At 36.2% G+C, this 26718-nt stretch overlaps 1 protein-coding gene across 8 annotated transcripts in view; it reads right to left on the bottom strand.

Annotated features, from left to right (window-relative positions):
- The window catches only part of DMD (dystrophin), a 1147932-nt gene that overhangs the window by 275290 nt on the left and 845924 nt on the right, over nucleotides 1–26718 (bottom strand). For all 8 annotated transcript variants that reach the window (XM_041399749.1, XM_041399747.1, XM_041399750.1 and 5 more), the window contains one exon: nucleotides 10734–10851. In XM_041399749.1, coding sequence (XP_041255683.1) covers nucleotides 10734–10851 — 118 coding nt within the window. The remainder of the gene's footprint in view (nucleotides 1–10733; nucleotides 10852–26718) is intronic.

Consider the following 26718-nt stretch of genomic DNA (forward strand, 5'->3'; position numbering starts at 1 on the left):
GTGGTGAATGCCCCTTGTCTGCTAGCATTTGGAAAATATCATTAACAAGTGCTTTAACATTTGATCAGCTCTGAAGTGGTCAAGCAGAAGGACTAGATTAGATGGTCACTGTAGGTCCTTTCCAACTGAAACAGTCTGTTCTGTTCTATTCTGCATTTTCAGGAAACTACATAAAATGGAGCAACGAAAATTATCCAACAAACAGATGAAACCATTACTTTTGCCATCCTAATATTATGCTGCTGTGAATAAAGCCCAGTGTCAAAAGTACAGGAATTCAGAGACTGTAATGAATATTCTGCAAAATTATTACACCCCTTGCTCTGAAATATAGCAGTCATTTCTAAACTTAAGATGATGAAGCAGACATAAACATAGTCTGACACTTCCAGCAAAAATTTCCATAGCATAGGCGTTTGCTCGACTGTACACAAGTTCCCATCCAATTAAAATATAACAAAATAGATTCTTTTCCTAAATATTCTCTTTTGAGCTCTAAGTTTCACCAAGTCCAAATGGCACCACTTTCTCACCACATATCAGAGTACTCATTATCCACCCTCCTTGCTGTTACTCAACCAGGGATTGTCCTCTGTTGAGTCATTCTCTCACCTGTCATGGAATAGACTTCCTGATAAGAAAGGTGAAATAGAAGCAGCTAGCCTCCAGAACTGTTTTGTTTTTTCTCTTTCACCCCCTTTTTGGTATGATAAAGCTGAAACACTGTTATCCACCAAACATAGACTGAAAAGCCTCAGAGTCACCATTTGGTCCTGAAGCCAGTAATAAACTTAAATTCTTTTAAATATCTACAGTATTTCATAAGTAACCATAAGGATGGTTTGTATAAATAACAGAATCGAATCAACAGCTGGTGCAACCACTCACCAAAGTCTTAGGACCTCTCTCCCACAGACTAAGCCAGTATTTACTCAGGTTGGACTTGCAAAGGAGCTTTGGGGCTGTGTAAAACACTGGTTTTGTTTTCGGTTTATTCTTGACTCAAGCAAAACTAAAATTATGAGAAATTTATATCAAAGATAGCCAAAGTAAAATCCTTAGGCCAAACATACTCCTGGATGCTTAACTAGATTGTCTGAGAACAACTGCATGTTCCAGTTTATGTTCTTTATGTACTGCATCCAATTTAGGAAAAGAGATGGGACACAGTGTACACCAAACCTGCATTTTCCTGATATGGCTGATTATGTGGCATCTAAATTTAGCTTGTAATCTCTGCTGAGCAGGACCTCTGTTTCCTGTTTGCCTTCTAATTACTACAGAAAATTATGGTCTGGTATAAATGAATATATACTGTTCTGACACAGTATTTAAAATAACTCTGGACATCAAATATTAGCCATCCATCTGTCAGTGAATAAATAATTTGATCACATTCTCAAAACATTATTTCTGAACAATTCCTTTTTATTTCCATTTATTTTCATTTTGACTAATGTGTTGTTACACGAGCATAGCTTGTCTGTTTGTATCAACATGAATAAGATAATAAAATGGATATTTTTACTGTTTACATGTCTGCTTATAGTTAAATTTAAAATGTTCTGTGCAAGCTACTATTTCTAACACAGTACTGCGTTAAAACAGGCACCAAAACAGCAAACAATCAGGTTTGTTAGATTCAAACAAAACAGGTGGAAAAATCTAGTCTTCTGAAGAAGTATGGTAGAGAAAGGCTAGGATAAGGGATATTAGCCCACCTTAACTAGATAAAGACCTGAACACATGAAATTAAAAGACTTTTCTGGAATTATAAAGAAAGTCTGTAGCAGATCTGTAAATTAAATTGAGGTAATTTTAACTTCAAGATTCAAGATTCAAGAAGTTTGCTCTTGCTGCATTTTCATTGATATCTAAAGGCAAAAACAAACAAACAAATCCATATACTCTCCTACAACTGATCTGAGGCTTAGAAGTAAGTCAGTGCCTAGTGTTTGGCAGGGAATTTCCTCTATGAAGAAAAATTAAGAATGGCAAGTGTTGCTTGGATATAATCATATATTGCAAGAAAACAATTGACAATTCCCACTTTGTTGTGGTGGTCCACCTTAACCAATAATGTCTTGACTTTTCAATGTGTGTATAACGGATTCTCAGGTTATCCTGGAATATATTTTTATCCTTAACTTGCCTGTGTTTTTACTGATTAAAATTACAGACACAACTAAATTATTCCCTAGCCCACATGTTTATATTTGCACTTGGGTGGCAGGTCCTGTTCCAGCTACATGAAAGCAGGAATACTTATTCCCTGACTTTGTTTTCAAGGATGAAGAACTTCCATCACTTTCCACCTGTGACTTCACTCACAAAAATCACCATGTCTGGGGAGCTACCAGAGCACAACATCACTGCTGATGGCAATTATTTACATTACTTCTTTTAACATCGCAAATTGACTGAGTCTTTCCAGTATCAATGAGGGAAAACATTCCTTTCTGATTATCTGGCCACTACACAAGTCAATGGAACATTCTTCTACTTCTTCTGACAAGATGCAATAAAACCTCTTCAGCATTTATTATTTTCAGTTTTTAAAGTATTTTATAGAAATGTTAATTAACATTTTCAAAAATAAGAATGAATTCAATTTTGAAATGCAATGTAATCAAAACCAGATTTTGTGCTGTAACACTGTAAATAGGAAGCCTCACATTAGATACTGTTAAATATGTTGAAATCTCTAAAATAACTCAGTGATTGCTTTCCTAAAGAACCACATACTTTTGGCAGTTTTGGTCAATTAAATGTTTCAAAAAAATATTTAAACTTCTCTAATTAAGATGTGAAAGACTTTGTATCCTGAGAAGCAATCTCAGTTTATTTCAGATTTGCATACTATTGACTCCTTCAACACTTTTCAGAAGTACATGGTACTAACAATTTCAGAGACCTACATGAGTAGGATCTGCCATCTCTTCCTATGTGGCAGTTTCTTATCTTCTCTTTACATTTTGCTTATAACACTTTTGCAAGTAAATTTGTTTCTTTCTGAAGCTACTGAGGTGCTATTATTGCTAAACTAAAAAAATAGAAAGCTCCATTAAGTGGATATATGAATGGAGATTTTTCACAAGACTCTAGGGAACAAAGGCACATAGTTATATAAAATCAGTGTGTTAAATATGACTCCTCTGGAGCATACAAGAAGGAAAAGATGACCCTAACAACAGTGAACAGTACTTACCATAGTAGGGGAACAGACTGCAGTACCTGGGGAAAGGATTTGCCTGCTGACAAGACTTTCATGACTTGTCATTTCATGTCTGCTCATTGTTCTGGGTCACAGTTTCACCTAATTGGTGACTGGGTAGGTAGAAAGTTGGGGGTGGAGGGCTGAAGATTTATATGTTTAAAATCAATTCTATCAACTCAGTCTCCAAACATTTGAAGAACCGTAGAGTGAATTGCAGAATATTAAATACACTTAAAGTCTTGACATGGGTTAAAAACAAGATACAAAGCAGACTCAAATGGCAGCTCCCCTCCTGTGCTGTACCAAATCATTCCTGAGGCTAAAGAGGAAAATATGTTCTTCTGTCAGGTGAGGGTATATCCCAAGTCTTTCAACCAGTTAACTTTATGTACCCATGGCTACATCACACCACAAAGTGTAACCTGTTAATGTGAACATCTCCCTACCAAATAATACTGCCCTTTTTCTGGGTGGTTTGTTCATGGCTTTTGTTTGTTTTCACTCTTCTGGGCCTAGCTGAAATTATTTAAGGGCTTTTAAGAAAAGTATTTAATATCACTTTTACTGAAAGGTCTCCTCCTATAGCACAGCCTTACACTCCCCACTGAACTTTGTCTTCACTGTTCACGACTTCACAGTTGGGTGACAACTCACCCTGTGGTCATAATTTTCTCAAGAGAGAGTTGAACAACCATTCTGCTGTTGTAGGACAGAAGACAAACTGTTACTAAGACATAATTTGAACATAAATAAGTGCCTCTATTCATCACAGCAATCCAGGGTGCCTGTCTTCCAACACAGACTGATTTCTAACAGCATAAAACTTGTCTATTCTGTTCTTATCTGTGTTCATACCTATTTAGAAATATCTGGCCTAGAACTAGCCAGTTCCATATGAATTACCAACAACATGAAGTTTTGTAATTATCTTTCTTTACAGGATTAAGGTGTGAGATCCAAGCAAGGCACCAGCAATGATATCATCTAATACACTTATGACCTCTGGGGCTACCAACAAATCTGTGCCATTCCTGCTGAAGAATATAACCAGAAGTGAAGAATAGCCACCCTTAGTCTCAAAGCCTTTTTAGGAGGGCTACAACACCTGAAGCAGGCAGCTGAGGTCTTGCCCTTTGTCCACTGAACCACATTCTAGTATATATAGCCTGAGAAGTTATATATAACTGGAATTCCCCAATCATTCAGACATTTCTGGGGCATGTTATCACCCACTCTTAAAGGGCAATTCTCCCCAGTGTTCCAAAATAATGTCTTACCCCTTCTTAAGATGTCCCATGATTTTCTTACAGGTTCTACAGCAGCAAATGCGCACCAAGGAACAGGTTTCAAACTCTACAGTCTTCTCAGTACCATTCTACCCCTTTCAGAGCTCTAGATTTCTCTTGGTTTTGACATTTTTTAGAATAACTACTGTTTCTCCCTTGCTTTGTTTATATGGTGTAAAGTTCTCATGGGAAAAACAAGTTGTCAGCTGTGAACTGGTACAGCAGGATGATTAATAAACTGCACGTATATGACATAGGAAATTCAAATTCTTGAAATGTTCTTCAAATATGTGGAATTCAGAGAATAGACAACTGGGGTTTGTTCAGTAATTCAGCTTAAAAATATCAACAAGATAACTGGAAAACTGTATACAAATACAGTTTTCTCTTACACTTTTGTTTTTTGGTCTTGGCAGCTAGGGGGTTTACTACTGGATGGCAAATCCCAGATTGCATGAATTTGCTTTTTCAAGTGGTAAACTCATCATTTGTTCAATAGCTCTAAGAGAAAAGCACATGGATGGCAGTACAGTGGAAATGACTATTTTATTAAGATGTTGAGAACAACAGTACAGTTGTAATTCACTGTGGAATTCCTCTATATTTTGTTGTGAAAGTGATGACAAGTTGATGATTTTGCCGTAAAACTGTCAAATACAGCAAACTACTAAATAAAGGCAATTTTATGTTGTGGCACAGAGACATTCAGACTCTTTCCAGTTTAGTTCAAAGGTAGCTTTGCTAACAACCAATTATAGCATATAGGTTTTCTTCAAAAATATCAAAACCAACCAACAAAAAAACCCCCAAACACAAACAACAAACCACAAAAACAAAATACCTCTTCTAAAGACATAGTCTATAAATTATTCATATACTTGTGAACTTGCTTTCTCAAACTGTCAAAAAAATTCAAAAGGAATCATTTTGTACCAAAATATAATTCTTTATCAAAATAGTCTTCACTGAAATGCTTGTATTTATTGGTATTATTTACAAATTTAATGTAATAAGAATTAATTAACCTCTAACCTTTTGAGAGTACAATAAATTTTACAAAATTGCTAAAGAAATATGTTTTATTTTGGTTTATAATCTTGAAAGGGAGGTCACTTTGCTACTAAGAGATTATTTCTTGTCATGGTTTGACCAGGAAGTGAGGTTTTGGGAAAGTTATGGTCAAACCAATCAGTGGCCAGATTTTAAACTGGCACCTGGTGTGGCCACTGGGGACTTGGATACGCCTCTGAGAACACACAGGGGTTAAAAGCAGAGCACTCCCAGAGAGACTTCCTCTTTGGAGTCTGGCAGGTGAGCGGATCGGATCTCCTCCCCTGCCGAGCTGCGTCTGGGTGGGGGAGAGGGAGGCTATGCGGCCTGAGAAAGGGAAAGCAGGAGCCGCAAGAGACTGATGGGTAGGGTGTGGTGGAACCCTCGGCCTTCAGCAAAGGATCTCTGTTCCTGAGCCCCAGGCCCCAGGGGACTGAAATGGGGGGGACAGGCATCCCAGATGGTGAGAGAAGGCCATCTTCTTGGAACTGGGTGAAAAGCATTCTTAAAAAGAACCTAAGGAGTAGTTTGGATCCATGGACAGTGGTGAGAGCACTGGACATGGAAGGAAGATGGTCACCATGGCAGATTTCTCTTCGAGCAGCTGCCGTGTGTGACATGGAAGCACAGAAGTTCTCCTGTGTTTCCTGGGGAGGCCCATGGTGCAAGAGGGAGGCTCCTCTCTCCTGATGGACTGGGGGGTGCTTGTGTGAAAGGAGGGTATTGGGTTGAGAATTGATGTGTTAGAGGGGATTTGAATGTTAAGAGGACTGGGGGGAGGAAGAGTGTTTTGAAAGTGTTCTATTGTGGCTTGTTGTGTGTGTGGGGTTTTTTTTTTCCTTCCTTTTGTGTCTATGTAGATTAATAAAGTGTTGTTTTTTTCCCTCCATTCCCAAGTTGGAGCCTGCTTTGTTCTGTTCCCAGGTCACATCTCACAGTAACCATTTTGGGAAATACACCTTTCATGGGGGCACTGGCACTGTGCCAGAGTCAATCCATGACATTCTTCATACTCTTTTATAAATATGAACTTCCATACCTCCTCGATCTCTTACACAGCCAGAAAACACATTACAAAATTCGGATGTAAATTACTAGCAAAGTAAAACCACAGAAAGTTTATGCACTGTTAACTCTTGCACATGTGTGAACACAGCAGCAGGAAGGCCTGCTATTTAAAGTTTCTTATATTTCCAGGATCTAGCAAGATCTAACACAGTCTTTGTAATTGCTTTGGTATTTCTGATTGTAAGGCTTTAAATTTATTATCTGCCAGTGTTTCTATATTGGCTTCTTACCAACTTTATGTATTCATACATAAAGACTGATGGAAAATAAGGAATTTTCAAAGTTTAATTACTTTTTAAAATTCAAAATTACTTATAAACCCATTCATTTTAAAGAAGCAACATTTCAGCAGCAGTAAAGCAAAGCATTTTGGAGCTGTGATGCATTATAGAAAGAAAAGATGTTATTGCACAGCATATGGTTCTGTTAGAACAAAATGCTTCTTCATTAAAAGCAGAGAGGTATGCTGCTTTTTCCCACAACTCTTCCTCAAGACTGAATATAATTATTATTCTTACATATTCTTGAGTGTGTAAGTTGTAAACAAATTATGATTTACATAGAATACACAGAGATTTCAATATAACATTATGTACACATAACACAAGCTTTACTTTATAGAGCCAAGGTCTTTGCATATAGAATAAATCCAGCAGTTTCATGCAGATAATGAAGGGTGGAGAAAAAAAGTTCATAGGAAATAATTCAATTGTATGAGCTTATCTTTAACTACTCTGTTTTTACTTCATAAGAAAAACTGAATCTACACAATACTATGACAACTCTGTTGAAAATAATCTCATTATAATATATATATATAACAATTCATCAAAAACATTTTTTAACAAATGTCTTTTGATTTTTTTAAATGTTGTATAACACGTTTACTATTTTTAAATAAATACTTTTAAAAGGAATTAAGGTTTCTAAATATATTTCAAAGTTGAAATTTAATAAATATAACATACATATTTCTTCAAGAAGAGTGACTTAAGAGTTAGTAATGTTAGTACAGAAGCCAGAACCTTCAGAGTTTATTTTCAGTTGATGACACACCAACCCATCCTGTGATGAAGAATGCAGCTAACTCTACTCTTGTAGAGTATCTGAGTCTCATTTAGTATTTATAATATATCTCTTCAGTGATATTAGCCAGGTGATTGAACAACCTATTCATACAAATTAGCTCATCTCGTATTTTTGTTTCCCAAAGTGTGAGATGCTGTGCTTCAGCCCAGGGACTGCACTGGATAAGTCAAATCTATCAGCTCCTACATGAAGACCAGGCATTGCAGCCCATCTCTCCCTTTCCTTCCTGATGGGATCTGATACTTTTGGCCCCTGGCAGTGCGAGATTACAAAAGGTGAGGGTGGTACACAGCTGCTGCAGGGGAGCACAAATGTGTCAATACACAGGTCATGAAACAGAATAGATTAAATGTGTACTCATAACTGCTCAAACATAACCATGGTAACCTATTTGTATTTATGAGGAGGGGGAAAAACTCAGGAAAGAGGAAGAAATCTGTGGATGAGGTAGTAAGGGAGGACTTGCAGCAGGACCCTGGTGCACGGTACAGGTATAAGGGAGTGGACACTCTCTAAGGCTCTAAGGAGCACACAAACCTTAGCAAGTGGATAGATTCTCCAATACAGGGTTCAGTTCTGGCTGTGAACAAGATTCCCAGGAATGGACTTGGGGACAACACACTGGGTGCAGCAGGCTGAACTCAGTATGTGCCGGAGGACAAGGCAAAACACCTGCAATAGGTGAGAACACTGTACAGGACAGGAGGGCAGTAGGTGAGAGCACACAGCTAGAGCCACCCAGCTGGGCTGGGAATAAGGAGGCTCCCTATTTCAGGACAGGATAGCACTGTGAAAGGGTGGGAAAGATGAACTACAGAGGTAACTGCAGCCAGAACAAGTGGATCCTGTCTATACAGGTATTCAGCAGGCCTAATTCAAACCAATCAGAGCGATCTCCATCTTCTTCATATGACACACAAGGAAAAAAAAACCCAAGCAATTAAAAATATAAAAATTATTATCGTTCTTTAGAAGAAGTACTCTAGATAAGAGTATGTTATATGTGACAAATATTCAGAAATACCTTGTGTGTCACATTGTAAAGTCCTAGCATCTTTGTGTTCCCAGAAATATCATGATCTCCTTAATATCCAAAAGCAATAAATACCCCCTAAGTAGTGTTTCATATTACTAGAATTGCCAGATATAAACTAACTAAACTAAACATGGAAAACCATCATGGATCTAGTCTGCTGCCTCAGAAAACTGGACCAAAAATGGCTCTGATCATACTCCAAGGTGTGCTTGAAAGTATATAAAGGGACATGATCTGTATCTACTGCATCACAAGTTTTACTTTTGTAGACAAGGGTATTGACGATTTCAGCATAGGAAATTAATTCCTAAATCACAGTAAAACTAACTTTTGGTACTTAAAGTTCAAAAATAATGGATAATTTTGGAATTCTTGTAGATAAAGACTAAGAAATCATCATGTAAAATGTATTTACTACACTTCTTCCCACAGACACAAGTTGTAATATAGTTGACCTATGATATACTGCTTCATGATTTACAGTCTGATAGCTGCTCTCTACTGTATGAGAAAGAAGCATTTAATCTCTCTTAGTCAGCAAATTCACTTAAAGTGAAGTGCAGTTTTCCAACAGAACAACATTCAGCCATGCATACAATTCACATGAGAGTATGTAGAAATTATGCTTGCATTTTTTCGAAGTCTACAATTCCTAACTTCAGAAGACTTGCATTACAATTAAAAATTAAAACATATTACAAAATACTGATGGGAGTACTGCATGTGTTGGTTTTGAATAAGCACTGTAAAGTTAAAGTATATGTACACAATTCTTGAGAATTCAAAAGAGTAGGTGATTCTAAAATTAATTTGCATGTCCAACAGGAGCGAGTTCTTATGTAATATATAAGCACTATCCCTTTCTTCTCATATTTTAATTAAAACATAATGCTTTTCCTTTTTTGTGTGGCATATTTCAATAGCAGTATAAGAACGTTACTGCACATAGGATATACTCTAAATAGCATTTATATGCGGGACTACCAACAATGTGGTCCAAACATGCTTTTTGATTTGAACATAGTATGGAATGTACTGATGGAATAAAAAGAAAGATATAATAAATACATAGATATATTAGGTTTGTAATTATGGGGACAGAAAAATTTAGCCTACATTTTTACCCTCACAGTCATCAGTTTCAGGGAGCAAGCCCTGATCTCCAGGCAAGGATGTACAGAACAGTTCACATAATGAATTGCCTCTGTCCACATACAAAGCACTTGGCCTGGGTCTTCTCTAAGCTCCATAGCAGACCTTGAAGACCATAAAAAATCCATTTTTTCTTAGTTTCTAGCCCTGAGAACTTGAGATAATAACTGAAGATATACAGCAGTCCATCACAAGGGCTGCTTCTATAAAATGACCTTGAGAGTGTGCTTCATCCTACAGTGTGGGGTATAGGACATGCAAGCTTTCAAGGGTGACAACACTATGTCTTCTATAGGCTTCTACTAAAACTTAATCTACTAATTTTTTTCACTTTAGGCACAGCTAGTTGGTTAAATTTGGAAAGGGAAAACAGAACTGAAGGAATAATACAGAGTAATGCAGAGCATCATCAGACTTGTGCGTCAGCTGAGGGGAGATGAAAGAAGAGCCTGCAGCTGTACTACGGGGGATGGAATTGAAAGCTTCTTACAAGCCTGTGGCTATACTCTATGAATTCTTTCTTTTTTCTCCTTGTGTAAGAATAAATATAGTTCTTTATTTTCAGTGCTCACATTCTACATTTTGTACAATGTCCTTCCACTATGAAGAGAAGCAATATGAAGTTGCAGTGAAAAATCCGAAATACGGGATCACTGACTTTCACTGACATTTCTTCTATACACAGTTTGCAAAAGTCATATGAGAATTGTCACCTGTTGGAACTCTCCTTCTCCTGGCAAAGGCATAAATTATCTGCAGAATGATATGCTTATCAGATGGAACAACATTTTCCATGTTTTCTGAAATGCCATATGGTAGCAGAATCACTACTTACTGCGGTCAGTAATTATTGTCCGGGCCTCTTGATTGCTTGTCTTGTTTTTTAGATTTTGTGCTGCAGTTATTAGTTCATCCAGTTGGGGACGTCTTTGCTCCAGATCCTGTAGTATTGCCTAGTTGAACACAAATTCAAAAATAAAATAAAGAAAAAAGCATAAAGAGCTTTTGAGAAGACCACATATAGGGACTTTTTTTTGTGCAAACTTGACTTAAAAGCAAAAAGATTGCTTGCTGTTTCAAATAATACAAAGAATTTAGTCTAAACCTTCAAAATATTGTTGTTATTAATTTAAAAACACTAAGTATAATTTTCACTAATAATTTTTAAAGAATCTCTAAAAGTAAATACAAAGTAACAATCGTTCTACATTTTTAACGTCAATTTATGCAGGATAAGCTATTCTCCTCTATAAAGCTATATAGATGAGCACTATTTTTATATATTATCTTATATTTTACTATTTATTTTAAAAAGAAGGTATAAGGGTTTACATTCTTGCCAGATTAGGCAGGCTTTTTCTATTAGCTCATGAAGTCTAATAAATTATGTTTATTTTTAAATATTTCATGACTTTTTCATTATTATCTATTAGTTAAAAGCCATTGTAAGACTGTTAATGTCACTTTTTCTATCCTCAGTCCTTACCTAGCCGAAAAATAATTAAGTCAGAATAATTTATATGCTACTCAAACCAATTTATAAAGCCCAGATAATCTGACTAGAAAGTAAGAAGTGGATTTAGAATTTCTCATGGGGAAAAAGATGAGCTTTGTGGTATTTAGAAGGCAATAAAAATCAAAATACAATATCTTTAGATAAAATGAAAATGAAAACTCAAGGAAAGTAAGGCATATAAGATTTATGCACATATTTAACTTATTTCAAAGGATTAAAGAGCAAACAAGAAATCAGTACAATCATTTCTCAGATAAGAAGAATCCAAGTAGGTCTTTAGAAGACTGACCAAATTCAGATACTTCAGCTACCCATTGTGGAGTTTCCAGGAAAGGTACTCATTAGATTTCCCAGTCTTAGGAGTTAGAAGTAGCAATACTTATTACAAAACTATGAAATATAAATTACTTTTATTCTGTGTACAACTTTTAGTCAAAACAGAGCAGTGTGCCATCAGACAGTCAGTAGGTACACTTTAACAGATATGAAGTTGGCAACAAAGGCCAGAGAAGGATTTCTATTTTTGAGGCCAATTACAGAGTCACTGGTTAGAAAATCTGTTAGCATTCTCACCTGCCTGTTGATAAATTGTCTGGAGTATTTTTACTGTCTTAAAAGTCTCCTCTCCTTAAAACATTTTTGGTCTAAATAATCATAGTTGATTTTAAAAACCTGTTATTCACTGACTGTTCTGGATAGAAAAGACCTCTGAGTCTAATCTTAAATTTGACCCTCTAACTTCAGACTACAGTTGAATAATTTCCACCAAGTTGAAGGTTGTAAATAAAGACCTAATACCATTTTCTGTTTAGTAAGATTAACAAAAGGGCATAAGAACATAGCTTTCAGTAACTACAACATGTACTATAAAAAGCAAACTAAAAGCTCCACAGAATTTAATTTTGTTCAGTTACAAACTCTTTAGAAAAAAAGGGTAATTTTCAAGATACACATCTAGCTACACCCTGTGAAATTCTTGCTTTTAACTTCTGTATGAGGTCTTTGGAAATCTATTATAACTGGCTTTCTAAAGTCATACCCAAAAGCTTGGATGGTATTTTTTCACTTGTATACTGATTGAATTGCAGAGACATGCAGTTAAAACAGCAGCTTGCATAATTAAGCAAAGAAGAAATTTCTCATTAGAAGTCTCTCCTTAGTAAGAGAAATAAAATCTACTGATGCCATTACTATCTCTAGATATCTATGTGCCTTCCAAACTCCATTTTCTAAGAAGACAAGTTAATGAGGGACATGAATTTTACAATAGAAAAAGCAGTCCCAGTGCAGTTGAACAGCATCTGTATTACACATATTGCCAAAATGGACGGTGCAGAAGAACACTAAAACACACACAACAGGCTCAGATAATTCTGTGGCTCCCCTTTCTCTCTCCTTCCCTACCTAGAAAACGTTTAGAAGAGGAAAAGCAAATTAAATCATTCTAAGGTCTTGTGCAAAGAGTGGCTCTCTTCCCTAAAGTTTCCTAAATATAATTTTATACCGGACTACACAGACAGAGTGATTTATCTGATCCAGCCTGAGTCCCCAGCTAGAGATTAAATGCGGTGGTTTTACCACTACTAAAGAAAGAAGTGGTAAAAGCAGCAAGCTGCTGTGATATGTTTCATATAGTAAGAAATGAAGCACTAGGTAAGGACAGCTCAGGAAGGATTTGCTCAGTACCAAAATGAGGAGATGGAGCTGATCTGTGCCCAAGGGCTCACAGAAGGATTTGCCCCCAAGACCGATCTGCAAATTCCTGAACTGGACATTCAGAAAAATTAGAAATGCCTCTTTAACCTGAGTCTTGCTAATTCTGCTGTTCCCTTGGGGATATAAAAATCTCATCCCTGTATGGATTGTGTGGACAGCCTTCCCTCTACCGTTTCATGTGAATAAAATTATTTTATTCTGGATGCACAGGAGTGCATTTTTGAAAGTTCAAGGACACTCTTAATCTCTTAACACTATATACAGATCTGAATATTCTTAGACCTTTCATAAGATAATAATACAAAATTATAAAACAGATTTCTTTTCTTACACTTAGAAGAAAAACACGATTTCTGAAATAAATATATTTTTCATTGATTTAATACAAAGTGTCTGAGAACTTTACCCAAACAATGTCCTATTTTATTAATTTTTTTCAATATTTTATATACCAATTACAATTACAAAATTGTTACAATGTTTATTGGTCTAGTTTTACCAGTTTGTACAATCTTAAAGATTTCTCAAATACACGTTCCACATTATACCTACAGTGTATGCACCAAACCCCAATGGAAACTTGAATAAAAGTAGCTACTAGAACACATAATTTTTAACTCTTCCTGTGATCCTGTAGCATGAAAATAAACAACACTTGAGCTCCACTTCAAGTGTTATCACATTCAGAAAAATATTCTGTGACTGGATAAACTGATCATAAAAGCTGATATTGTGGGTTAATAAAAATACAGTTAATTATACTAGGAAGAGCAGTGCTTTGAAGAATACAAGCTAAAAGATCACTAATTATAATTTTTGGGAAAAATTGAAACTGAATAGCTTTAAAGGATTAGCTGCATGATCTAAAACAAATGAACAAAACCCCTAAAAAACAAAATCAGCAGCAATTAATAGCTGGAGATAGTTTTAAAAACTTTTACTAATTCAGCCAAGTATTTAAGATTGTAAAACGATCCTCAACAGAATACTAAGTGGAAACTGTTAGAAGTTACTGTTACAACAGCCATAGGAATAAAAACTCATTAATAGTGGCACCCTGGTGGAGACACAGCAGATGCAACAGACCAGATGCCTCTGATTTGGAATGTCAGCACACGGAAACAAATGTGCTATATAAAAATGGGTAACACAGAAATGAAAATTATAATTAAACTACTTTCAAAATAAATTAAACAGAAATCTATCTAATCTCCATTAGGTCACCAAAAGTACAAGCACAATGACTTAGGGAGTCAGTTAAACTAAAAGTTGTGGGGCTTTTAATAAACAAATTCTTTTGCATACAATTTGTCTCTACCAACATTTTTCTAGTGCTCTGTAAAGGTACAAAAATTCATTCTCCAGAACATTATAGAACATATTTCAATAAAGAAATGTTGCTTAATTATAAATGCAACTTCACATGAGTAGGTCAACAGTGAAGGACCATTGACATGCATAGTTATACAAACACATCTTTAAACCCCAAAAGAGCTTTTCTTTTTCTTCATATATCTATGAATGCCAGCATAATGATGCTTGGTGATAGCACAGTAATGCATGATAATGAGTAATGAGATAGAGTCATGCAACCTACCTAGAGTTTGTTAGAAAGTGATGCTATTCACTTTTAACAATCTTTGCACATTTGCGGACAGCAGCTGCTCAAAAGAAAAATCCAATTTTCAGGTTCCTAACTTTTATGATTTTCTTACACAAAATGGGTGTTGAGGTATGGAACAAATTGTTCAAGTCAGCAACTGAAATAACTTGCATAAAAATTGCTAAAAAATAAACTGACAAACTGAAACAGGCGAAGAGTGACAAATCTTGATGGGACTTCAAGGTTTGAGATTGAGAATTAAAATATTTTCTGGCTTTATAATATACAGCCTGCATATTTGACACTCTGGGCATGCTAGTGTCTATATATAGCAGGATCTTTAAATCTATCCAGTCTTTTTTTTTTCTTCTCTTTTTCTTGACTTTATGGCAAATATTATCAAAGTGGAGTAGCTGAATTCCAGGATGGCACCAAGACTTACACATTTGACTAACTGTTTACTAGTGCTGATTATGGGTGTTCACTCTTTAGCATCTGAAGAAACCTTTCCCACACCAAAGCCAGGACTTTCCTTCGCTGAACTAAAACGTATCAACAAGAGCAGAGGTTGCTGCTTACAGGCTCCCAGTCAAATATAGCTTTTATCTATTTTATACTAAGTATAGGAATGCTAATAGTGAGTGATCAAAACAATTATGTTCGGGCAAACCGGCAATTTAGATTTTTGCTCTTCCATGTTAAGAGCAAACTGGAAGCAAACTTTTTGTCAGTAACAATCCATGGCTGAAGACTGAGACTTCACAACTGTTTGGGATGATTTGTTTTGGCCCACTCCCAACCTTGTTTAATGAAACAAAGCAGTGAACCACAAGAGCACAAGTGGATGATTAATATGAGAATGTAAGGGAGAAGGAAGATATATTTCTTATCTTATGAAGCTCTTTGCTCCTCTGAACTAACTCACCATGATATCCTCAAAAAAAGCATAACTCCTTTAATTAGTCGGTGAAGAAATTATTTGCTCATCTTTTGAAAAACTTCAGACTCTAAACCTTAAATTCAAACAAAAAATGAACTAATAACTTCCAAAATGTATAGTCAAGACAACTTTTACTTAAAACAACTAAGTTCCTTGTGACTGATTGGTTCTCTAAATAAAATGTGTTATATACACACACCTAGAAAGAGAGAAAGCTTTGAAAAAACTTGCTAACAATTTCAGAAAATGAAGATATGCAACACCTACAATTCATTTGCATAATAAAATTGGCTTTGTTAAGATATTCCTCCCAAACACAATTTGAATTTGTTTTCTTGTCACTAAGCAGGAAGAGAATACGAGTGAAAATGGTCATTTACATACTCTCTATATTTAAACATAAAATTGTGAAACAATGAAAGCAATATAATGCAGAGGAGTTTTCTCTTTTGAAACAACTTTTCTTTTGACTATTAACTGTTTTCTGTTTTCCCTCCAAAGCATGCACAGTTTTAGGAAAATATGAGGATTAAGAGCAACTATTTAGCAATGTTGATAGCTGATTGGTGTCTGCCAGTGAAATCAGAATTTTAACAGACTAGACACTATGAATTTGATTTTTCCTGAGTGCTTTATCCAGTGCAAGTTTTCCTAAGCATGTACTTTCAAGTCCACTTAGGGCCACTTCAAGAACTGCCTCAGCAGCTCTCATTGCTGTCTAAGGGAATATATCAGCTCCATCAGTGATGCTGGGGGAAAGCCACCAGTGACAGCTTATCAACTGCTGCATGAGATGCATGAAGAAGCATCATAGAATTTTTGTGTGGTTTGTTTGTGACAATTACTCATTCAGTTATGTTGGTGGCACTGTGAATGTTTCTTTACAACTTAGGAAGCCTGGTTCATGCCAGGAGGTGCTTTATGAAAGCAAGGTATGCAACACGTTGTTGATGCATACTAATCAAACCAAATAGAACAGGGAGTACTTAATTTGAGTTTCCTTGTGTTGACCAAAAAGGATGCTGATGGTAAGCTAAGGTGATGGAAAAAGGTAAGGTGATTATGGTGGTGGGAGCTAGGATGACTCTCATCCTCCCTCTCACCCTGCTCCCCATTTATTTGTCTGTAGGAGAGGACTTTGGAAGCACATCAAGAGGATCAAATCATCAGCAGCTTGCTCATTGTAACTGAGATGCCTTGATGGACTGCACTGGAGTCCATCCAGCACACAGGATGGAGGAGATGGAAAGGAGACCAGAAAAAGATTACAGTTTAATGTGGCTTGTGAATGAATCATTCTGTGATAAAAGGAATTTGCTCTATTATAGCTATTTCCAGGAAAAAAAAAGGAATAAAGCTAAAGACGTATCTGCAACAAGTAGAACAACATTTAAAGATTTGGGTGTTTGGCTGTAATGAGATCCATTCCACTACAACGCAGTGATAATTCACATGTAAGAACTGAAGACTGAAACAGGATTAAAGCTCTAACAGTAAATCTGATATACGTGAACTGTGTGTGGAATTACAGCCTTTTGACCCCAAACAATGTGGCCATCCAAAATTACTTTTTCTTGCAGTAAAGTATGAGCATTTAAACAACCAGACAAAACTATTCCGGGGTATTTGATGTCCTTTCATCCTACTAAATAACTTAATGGATGGGAGCTGGTGTTAGGAGCTAGAGAGCTTCCCCAATTTCTGTTTCAGTCAGCAGAACTGAAATCTCTCAGTGTACAGCTGCCATTTGTGGAATGTGAGTTTGCAAAATTTACTACTTTTTTTCTTTTTTATAACTAATGGTTTTTCAAATTAAAGGCTTTTCCAATGCACTTAAAAATGTGTATTACCAAGGACAATGAGGGCAGATGCTCTGTTTTTCAAGGCTTCAGCTTTAGTCTTTTCTGCACTGTTTTTGGTTTCTTTTAATGATATACTTATCAGTTCTTTGCCACATTTTTAGACAGAAGTAAAACAGTATTGAGTAGACATAATTTTATGTTATGAAGATAAGAAACAAACAGATCTTTTTTGCTGTTTTTTTTTTTTTAAATTTAAAAAAAAAAAAAACAAAAAAAAAAATTTTTTTTTTTGTTTTTTTTTTTTTTAAATTTAAGAAAATAACTAACATTTATGGACAAGGAAAGCTAATGCACTGACTAAAGATGCTCTACAAACTCTCCAGTTTTATGCTTCAAAAAAAAAAAAACCCACAGAATGACTTCATCAGTTTCTATTGGATCTTCTGGAAATTTCTTATTACTTTTCTTGGAAGGTTTCTCCAGTAATAGCAATTGAATAATAATTAAGGAGAATAAAATGGATTGGCACAGCATAAGTTGACAGGTAAGGTTTTCTTTAGGACCTTAGGAAACTAGATATTTTTCTCAAGAAAAATATAAAATGAAGAAAGAGGACTTACTCTGGTTTGTTTGGTTTTACTTTTGAAAAAGAAAACAAAAACTGCTACACAATTTTTTCTTACAGTGAACTTAATATTATTTAGCTGTGTGTATGTAGGTAGGGGACAGGGAAAAGGAAAGGTGTTTCTTATTTACGCTATCTGATAAGAAATATTGGAATAATTCTGAAGTAGCTTTAGCCTAAGTCTAGTAAGGTGGATCTTTATCTTCATTCATATCTCATTGTCATGCCAGAAGATGAAGTTACAAGCCTTGTTTTTTTACTTAAACTTTTCTTGTATATTTTGACAGGTTTTACTGTCAGAACTACACTTTCCTTTATTTTTTGTCTCCATTTTTATTGCCTTTTTTGGTTCTTGTTTCTTTGTTTGATTTACTTCTGGTTTTTATTTCTCCACATTTCTGTTGCTATGTACTTAATTGCAGTCAACAATAATACAGAAAGTAAAGGTGGAACGAAGGAAATGTATATATGGCTCTCTCAGCCTTTCCTCACCAGAGGGATGCTCCAGACCCTTCACCTTTCTTGCCCTCCCACTTTACCCACTCCAGGATCTCCAGGTCTCTCTTGTCCTGAGGAGCCCAGAACTGGCACAGCACTCCAGATACACTCATCTCACTGGGGCTGGGTGGAGGGGCAGGGTCACCCCCTGACCTGCTGGCACTGCTGTTCCTAAAGCATCCCAGGATCCCACTGGCCCTCCTGGCCACAAGGGCACACCCTAAGCGCAGCTGTGTCACTGATGTCTTCTCCTCTGGAAAACATATAAGGGAACAAGAATATTCAAGACTCCTCCCTCCTGCATTTCCAGTGAATACCTTTGGAAATGCTGGTAGAGAACACCCGTCAGATAAAAGCACATATTCACAAGAGGCAGGTGAAGGAGATCTTAGTGCCAAAATGGGTATTGTATTTTAGATTTCTGCAGAGTGCTTTGGAAGGGCTTCTATTCACAGGCAAAAGCCAAAGCAGAGGAGCACAGCAAACAGCATTATTGCAGAGCTGAGCAGCAGCACAGCTGGGCACGAGTGTCAAGGCTGTGCTGCACCTATTTTCTGCCATTATGCCTCATTTTAGACTTTTCTGTCATTTTATGGTGCTGCCCCTTGGTTAATATATCTTGCTGCAGAGGGTAAATTTAGTCATGCTAAAAGCTACTGAAGATAGTTTCCTGATAATACAATAATTATGCTATGGAAACAATAGCATTGAAAAGGTATATTGGCTGGAAATTGAAGACAATAAAGTTTAAACAGAAAAGATGCAAATTCTTAGTAGCCAAAATGTTTAAATACAGAGCAAGTCACTAAAGAATATAAGAAACTATTAATAGAACTTTTTAATTCAATTTGTTTTTTGGGTTTTTTTTTTTTTTTTTTTTTTTTTTTTTTAATAGACACAGTTTGGAAGAGTAGGAAGATGAATTTCTGTGTAAAATCCCATGGACTGGTTTCACATATAGCATATGAATATACTTGTCCTTTCTGACCTTAAAATCAATGATTCTGTGGGAAATTAAAAAAAAATATTGAACTTCCCTATAATGCCAATTACTCTGAGATGAATTCTCAACACCGGTTTCCTCAAATCAGTATCAGTCCTACTTGGTCCCCCTCCCTCACACAGACATAATTTAAATATATTTAATTAATTTCTGTCTGAGAGCAGTGTTTAAGCATAAAGCTAAGCAAAATACTGGAGCTATTTCTCATTCAGACAAGAAGAACTCTTACTATGAACAGTTAATGTATTTCATCTGGAAATATTGCTTGGGACATAAGATACAGACACTGATTAGGAACTTGCAGAGGAGCCACACAATGCTACTCCAGTGGAAGAAAAATTAGCATTTTTATTTTTCAGAAAATATAGTTTTGTTGTCTGAATGACAGTTTCAGGAATGAGTCTGATATAAACAGAAAAGAAAGAATCACTGATAAAGTAGATTGACACTACGATAATAAAAGCAGGAAAAAACAATTTGCTTTTTCTGTTGATTCATGTGTACACACATGGTGATACACGAGCAGGTATAGATATGGATTTGACAGTGGGCTTTTGTAATAACAAAGATGGAACCAAATCGATAAAATCCCAAAATTAAGGACCTTCCTCTGATTTGTGTTCTGTAACTGATGAGTAACTGAGGCCAGAGGGGCAAAAAGCTTGAGTATCACTATCTGGTCAAAGCAGAAGAAGAGGATTTCTTGAGATAATATTAAAACACACTTATAAATATAATAAATGTTCCTGACAATATTAAAGGTCAAAATGAAAATATTATTCTCTATTATCCTTGTTTGGAAACATTGACATTTTTCCACAAACAAGATTACCTGCATTGGAAACTATTGTTTTATTGTTTTATGGCTGCAATTCCCTTGATTTGGAGGAAAAGAACTTGTTTTTTGGCCAGTCAACGTTGTGCTGGGACACTGGAATGAAACTAGGTATAAAACTGTATCTTGCAGTGTATTTTTATTTACACTTAGTTCCTGTTATGTTTGTAAAATATAAAGATTTTACAGACAAGGTACTTCCACAGTTCCAGAAAGAAATAAACCCCCTGCCAGGTTTTTTGTTAGACAGCTCTCATGTGCTTGCTCTCCCATGTACTACAAAAGATGAGCCTCAGTTTAACAACAAACTACACTGCACACTGCTTTGTGTAAAAAATTCTGACCACATTCATAAATTCACTATATGCAGTCCCGTAATGGTGTCAGTCAGGCTGGAAAAAAACTGAAGATAGAATGTCTGTACATCATCCATTTTTCTTGTGCTGCTTTTCAACAGGAGAGGCTTTTTTTTTTTTTTTTTTTTTTTTCTCCTTTAAGGTGCCTGTTTTGGGGAGATGAGGCAAATATGTTGTATGGTTTGCTGAGGTGAAGCAGGGCTGGTAGTCACAGATCTCAATTCCTAAACCCAAGGGCTTATGGCACTGGCTGGTAACAACTCACTGGTAAAAGTGGTCCATCTTTATCAATTAATCCAACTTGATTTTCAGGTTTACACTGAACAGTAATTTTCCAATGCCAATAAGGTGTTTTTCACATTAGTAGCACTGACACATAATTTGACATGAAATACAGTACAGAGAAACATATAAAATTCTGGAATAATAATTTTCAAGTTTAATGTACCTGACAATTTGGCCTTATCTGATATGTGATATTTTCACTTTTTACACACTAAATTAGGAAAGTACAAGAAAATGTCATCCCATATAGAGGATTATTTGAGGATAATGCAGTCAGTTCTCCAGGGTTGAGAACCCAAATTAACTGGGAGGCTGTTGTGATGCATCTGGACCCTGTCTCCTGCTCTCCCCCTCCCTGTTACCATAACAAAGTCAGTTACTGAAAGGCCATATTGGGAGGTGGAAACAAGAGCTCTCAAATGTGTTATATTTTTAAAAATTAATGATTTGTATCTCCCTATGGAAATGCTAGATTGTGACAAGCAGTTTTTCAAGAGCTGAATCCTGGAAGGACTCCAGACTGAGGTCACTGGTTTTTTGCAAGTAGCAGCCTGCAAAACTGGGAGCTATTTTACAGTCTATGGAACTGAAAAATGTATCTATCTTGGCAATTTTTTCTTATTCAACTTTTTGACCTTATTCCTTCTTTTCTCTTGAAAATTATCACATATGCAGACACACTTCTTTCCTGGGACTTTTTCCACCAGACAGTAAGAGTTATTTTTCTTGAGAGCTACATTTGAAAGCATTTTTTTTGTCAGCTATTAATTATTAACAAAAGAAAACTGATTTTAGGAATCAACCATTTCTTTTGCTTCTACTTTATCCCTCCAGAGTATCCTTCTAAACACCTTCATTTCAAGCCCTAGAAAATACAAAGATGGAAGTTGTACACATTCCACATCCAAGAAATTTTCAGAAGTCTCTAGAAACATGGGCTGAAACAAGAATAAGCAACTGCACTAAGAAATTAAAGAGAACTATTACACATAAGACTGAACAGATGCCATTATCCTGTAGTACTGATGAACCAGCTAAAAGCAACATCAGTTTATTTATCCCTGACAGCATAATATATTCTGGTTAAAAACAAACCAAACCCAACAAGTTTAGGAGAAGTGTCTCAGCATGTCCTTGTACTCTGCATCAGCTGTTTCCTCAGGAAGGGTCTCAAGGGCTCTGGAGATGCCCCTGGCTGGCCATTTCCAGTGGCACTGATGCCACCATGCCAGTTTATCCCATGGCCTTCCTTTTGCTCTCAGCCTCTGCCAAGAAAGGCCAGAGGACAGGTGTGACAGGGACACAGCTCTAAGAAAAAGGAACAAGCTGCCAGTGGAAATGAAAAAGCAGGTGAGGAATGGAGGATGGCAGTTGGTGTACAGACACCTGAAGTTACACATTGTAATTTTAATTAAGGTGATATTGAGAGTGAATGCCAAAGAAATGTAACACCAATAGCAGCAGTGTACAACATTAAAAATGTAGTAATGGAGAAGATGTATGGTCAGAAATTTTTCTTTTTTTTTTTTTTTTCTAAACAGATTCCTGACAGTGGAATAGCTGCTGTGATATTGCATTTTTTTAGTTGGTAGCCTTAGGTGTAGATTGCTGCGTACAGAAGGACGTTTTAACTTTGAATATAACCCCTATGTTTCCTTAAAACAAAACAAAAATAATCCAAACTCAAAGGTAGTTCTGAAAAACTGCAAAGACTGTAATAACTTTTAAAAATTTAGCTTTCTTTCAAACTTTAATTACTCACTGCTGCAGATGTGCAGGCATTAAGAGATAACAAATAATTATAACAGATTCACCATGTATGCCAAGGTTGTTCTCTGGAGGGTTGGTGGTTTATATTATCTAATGTCACCATAGATCAAAGGAAAATGTTTCGCTGTCTTCCACAGTGTAAGACATTGCATATGGAAATCAGATCATACAAGTTACTGTAGTGGAGGAATGTTCTCCACCATAAACAACTAAAGTCATGTAAGAGCTGCATTAGGAGAGTTTTCTGTGTTTGCACACAATTGCAGAGAGTTTCTGGCTGAGAGCATGCTTATTGAATTAACTCCAAATCAAATCTCTGTCCACAGATTAACAATCCCTCACACCCCAAAAAGCCACAAAGCATGAGCATACTTGCTGCTCATATTGAACAAAAAAAAAAAAAAAAAAAAAAAAAAAAAAAAAAAAAAGAAAAAAAAGCAAGCAGGAACTTCCACAGCATCATTAGCCCAAGAATTTTGGTGCCAGACTCCAGTGTACTACTGAAAATGGACATCATGCTGGGAGAGTGAACAGGAGTTTCTGGACAGCTGTTCCCACCCTGCTTCCTGAATCATCCACCTCTCACCTTAGGAAGATGAATGCTTCAGACTGAGCTCAGTGTGTGAAGGCAGATGTATGAAGGGTGGGGAGCAGGAAGGGGTGGGAATAGCAGGGTAGAGGCCTGACACAGAGGGGCTGGAGGTATAGGAAAAGCAGTGATGTGAAACAGAGGAGCTAAGTGATGTTTGAGGCACACTCTCCAGAAAGGTAGTCAATCCTCAATCACCTATGGATGAATGTACTCCAATTCTGGACTACATACAACACAGGAAAGGAGCTGTACAGCCAATCCAGTAGAGAACTACCTTAAGCAGACAGACTTAACTAAGGCACACAGAGCATGGTGTGAACACAGCTGTGTGATTTCTGGGGCCAGCTCAGCACTACAGAGCCTTTCAAGACTAGTCTGTGTTAATGAGATCTGATGAGTCTCACCTGGCTGAATACAGAACCACTTACCTGCATCTGCTCCCCAGCTTTATCTCATTTAAAACAGCTGCAGTGAGCCTGTCTGTGATGGAGACACACCCACAATATTGCAGTACTACAACATCTGCGTGTGTATGTGTGTCTGCACAGGAGAGAAGGAGGTCAGAGTCAAATCTCCATTGTTTCATACTCCATGCAATTTTCTTTGAAAGAGCACAGTGGGTTTGGAACAACTTCATGAAGCAGCCTGGGGACATCTGTATTAACTGACCATAATTTAATCTTGCATATTCCTACTATTCTTGTTGGAAGAATGTTTTCAGATATTTGTTCACTATTTCAATCTCAAATTCACTGCTTGGACAGGCTATTGTTCAGAATTAGCTGTTACCAATCCTTCTAACTACCTGATAATTTATTTTGATGGTCGTCTTCATTATATCTTCTACCAGGAAAGAAATATATGTACCCGAAATGTAGATATGTAAGCATACATGCTCACACACACATATATACATACAAGCAATATAAAATAATAGCCAATATTTGGATAAGGACTACAACCCATCACAGAGAGGCTAAACAGGTTTTTTTACTATTATCCACAGTGTTTGTTATCCCCTTATGGAAACAAGAGTATCAAATCTGTAGCTCATTTCTATTCTGTAATGCTATATGAGATGGAGATTCTTCTTGCAGATGCCATAAAGTCTGTAAACTTCTTTTGCTTCAACATTTTTACCCAAACAGAATAAAGCAGTCACTGAAACTTTTGAAGTGAGACTGAAAAAAGGTTTGTTCTACCACTAATACTTATGTTAACAGCTTCAGGGTAGAAGGTCTCTGTGTGAAAGACAATAAACAAACACTGCTAACTTTGTTATTGGTGTGACATGGTTTTTATCTAACTCAATATGAATTCTGATGTGACAGCTCATGAATTTCAGCTATAATACTCAGGAACTGGCTCAAGAAACCTCGTGGGTATTAGTAGTTATTTGTAAGGACCTGCAGTGGATGAATATACCTCACTTTTGAAAGAGGCATAGAAAACTACCCAGGAAATTTTAGGTGAATTATTCCTATCTCGTTTTTAGAATATATGATTAAACAACCTTTGAGAAGGGAAAATAGTAACAAGTAATACAGCCAACCATTTATGAAGAGTAAATAATAAGAGGGCAACTGCATTTCTCATCATCCAGAGCTGTAAGATTTATCAATAGTGAACCACAGGTAGAAGTTGTGCCTGATGCCCACAGCAAGACTTCCAATACTACCTATGTGATGTTACCACAAGCAGGAAATTTGGATGTAAATGGAAATGAAACTGATGGGAAAAAACACCATAACTTGAATATATTATTTGGAAAAGCAATATCAAGTGAAGCTACACACAGACTCGTCCTGTGTCTAATAATCACTATTATTGATTGATGGAACAGAGCATGGATTTTTTTATATTCACAGTGATGCAAAAACCAACCAGCAGCAAGAATGTGAGAAGAGGAATACTATTGAAAGCAATCTCAAAAAATCCTGAGGACTCAGTCACTCCAAGGCATTAAAATAACTAGCTGGAAAACTGGATTATCATTGGAATGGGTTGCAAATGACTGGACAGATGGTCACTAATCTAGAAACAGGGGTAGAGGTTTTAAGGAGCAGGATTTGTTCAGTCTAGAGAAAATTGAAGTACCACCCTTCAAGTATATAAGGTTATTGCTGAGAGAGAGTAAACTGTTCTCAATTTTCATTGTGGTCACATAATTAGCTTAAATTGAAGCAGGGGACATTAATGTTGGAGACAAACATCTTTTGACTGCCAAGGATTGCTAAGTGGTGAAAAAAAAATTCTGCATAGATACAGAGAACAAAAAACCTTATGGAGCAGGTTAGACAGAAACTGGTCAGAAATTGTCTGTCTAGTTGATCCTGCCTGATGCAAAAATCTGGAACTGCAAAGAATTTCAAATCTCCTTCAAGACCTTTTTAGTATACTTACCATTCCTTTGTGAAAAAAACCAAAACCCAACTATAAAAACCAGCACAGAGAATAAATAGAACGCTGTGCTACTTTATAGCATATTTTTCCATAGAACTTTTATGTTGGTTTGAATAAAACCATGGTAATCTACATTTCTTAGAGCTAATACTCTTTCAGCTTTTATTTTGATTACTTGATAACAATGAAGAAAGAACAGGAAGATTGGGAAACAGTACCTGAAGACTGTCTAAAATAAGACTGCCAATAATAAGAACAAATACTAAATTATTTCTTCCTCAAAGTTATCTCAGGTATTAAAATTGGCCTATCTTTTCCATTGTAGTTTCTTTGTAGTATGATATTTTTTATGGAGTGACAGTGCAAAATGGCAGGCTAGCACTTAATTTTCTCTATTTTTAATTCTATTTAAAATGCTGGCCTCAATTTCTTAGCTAAGACATGAAGAGCTTGTTTTACTTTAGAAGTAAGTTTGTCATCTCAGAAGTTTGATGATAGAATAATAGTAAAGTGTGCACTGTAACATACAGATGCAAATAATACAGGAAAGAAAGGCTGTCTTGGTGTTGGAATCCTATTATATACTAAAAAATACTTTAAAATAAGACAAGATTAATTACCTAATCTAAAAAATAACCCAGAAACTATATTCCAGGTCTAAAGAACAAGATGGGTCTGTAATCAGGAGTGGCACAAACTGCCTCTGAGGAGGGAAATCTGAGAGGCTGCAAGGGCAGGAGTTGTGACCATAGCGCACAGCTTCAGTCCTACAGCTCCAGCACTAGGATTTGAAACTGCTCTCCCACAGCTGCCATAGCTTTTGTTAAAGAAACTCCCAGCATTCTTTAAAGATATAAACCATATGTAGAGGTTTTT

The sequence above is a fragment of the Onychostruthus taczanowskii genome, unplaced genomic scaffold (assembly GCF_017590055.1).
Source record: "Onychostruthus taczanowskii isolate IOZ18803 unplaced genomic scaffold, ASM1759005v1 scaffold17, whole genome shotgun sequence".
In the NCBI taxonomy this organism is placed as follows: domain Eukaryota; kingdom Metazoa; phylum Chordata; class Aves; order Passeriformes; family Passeridae; genus Onychostruthus; species Onychostruthus taczanowskii.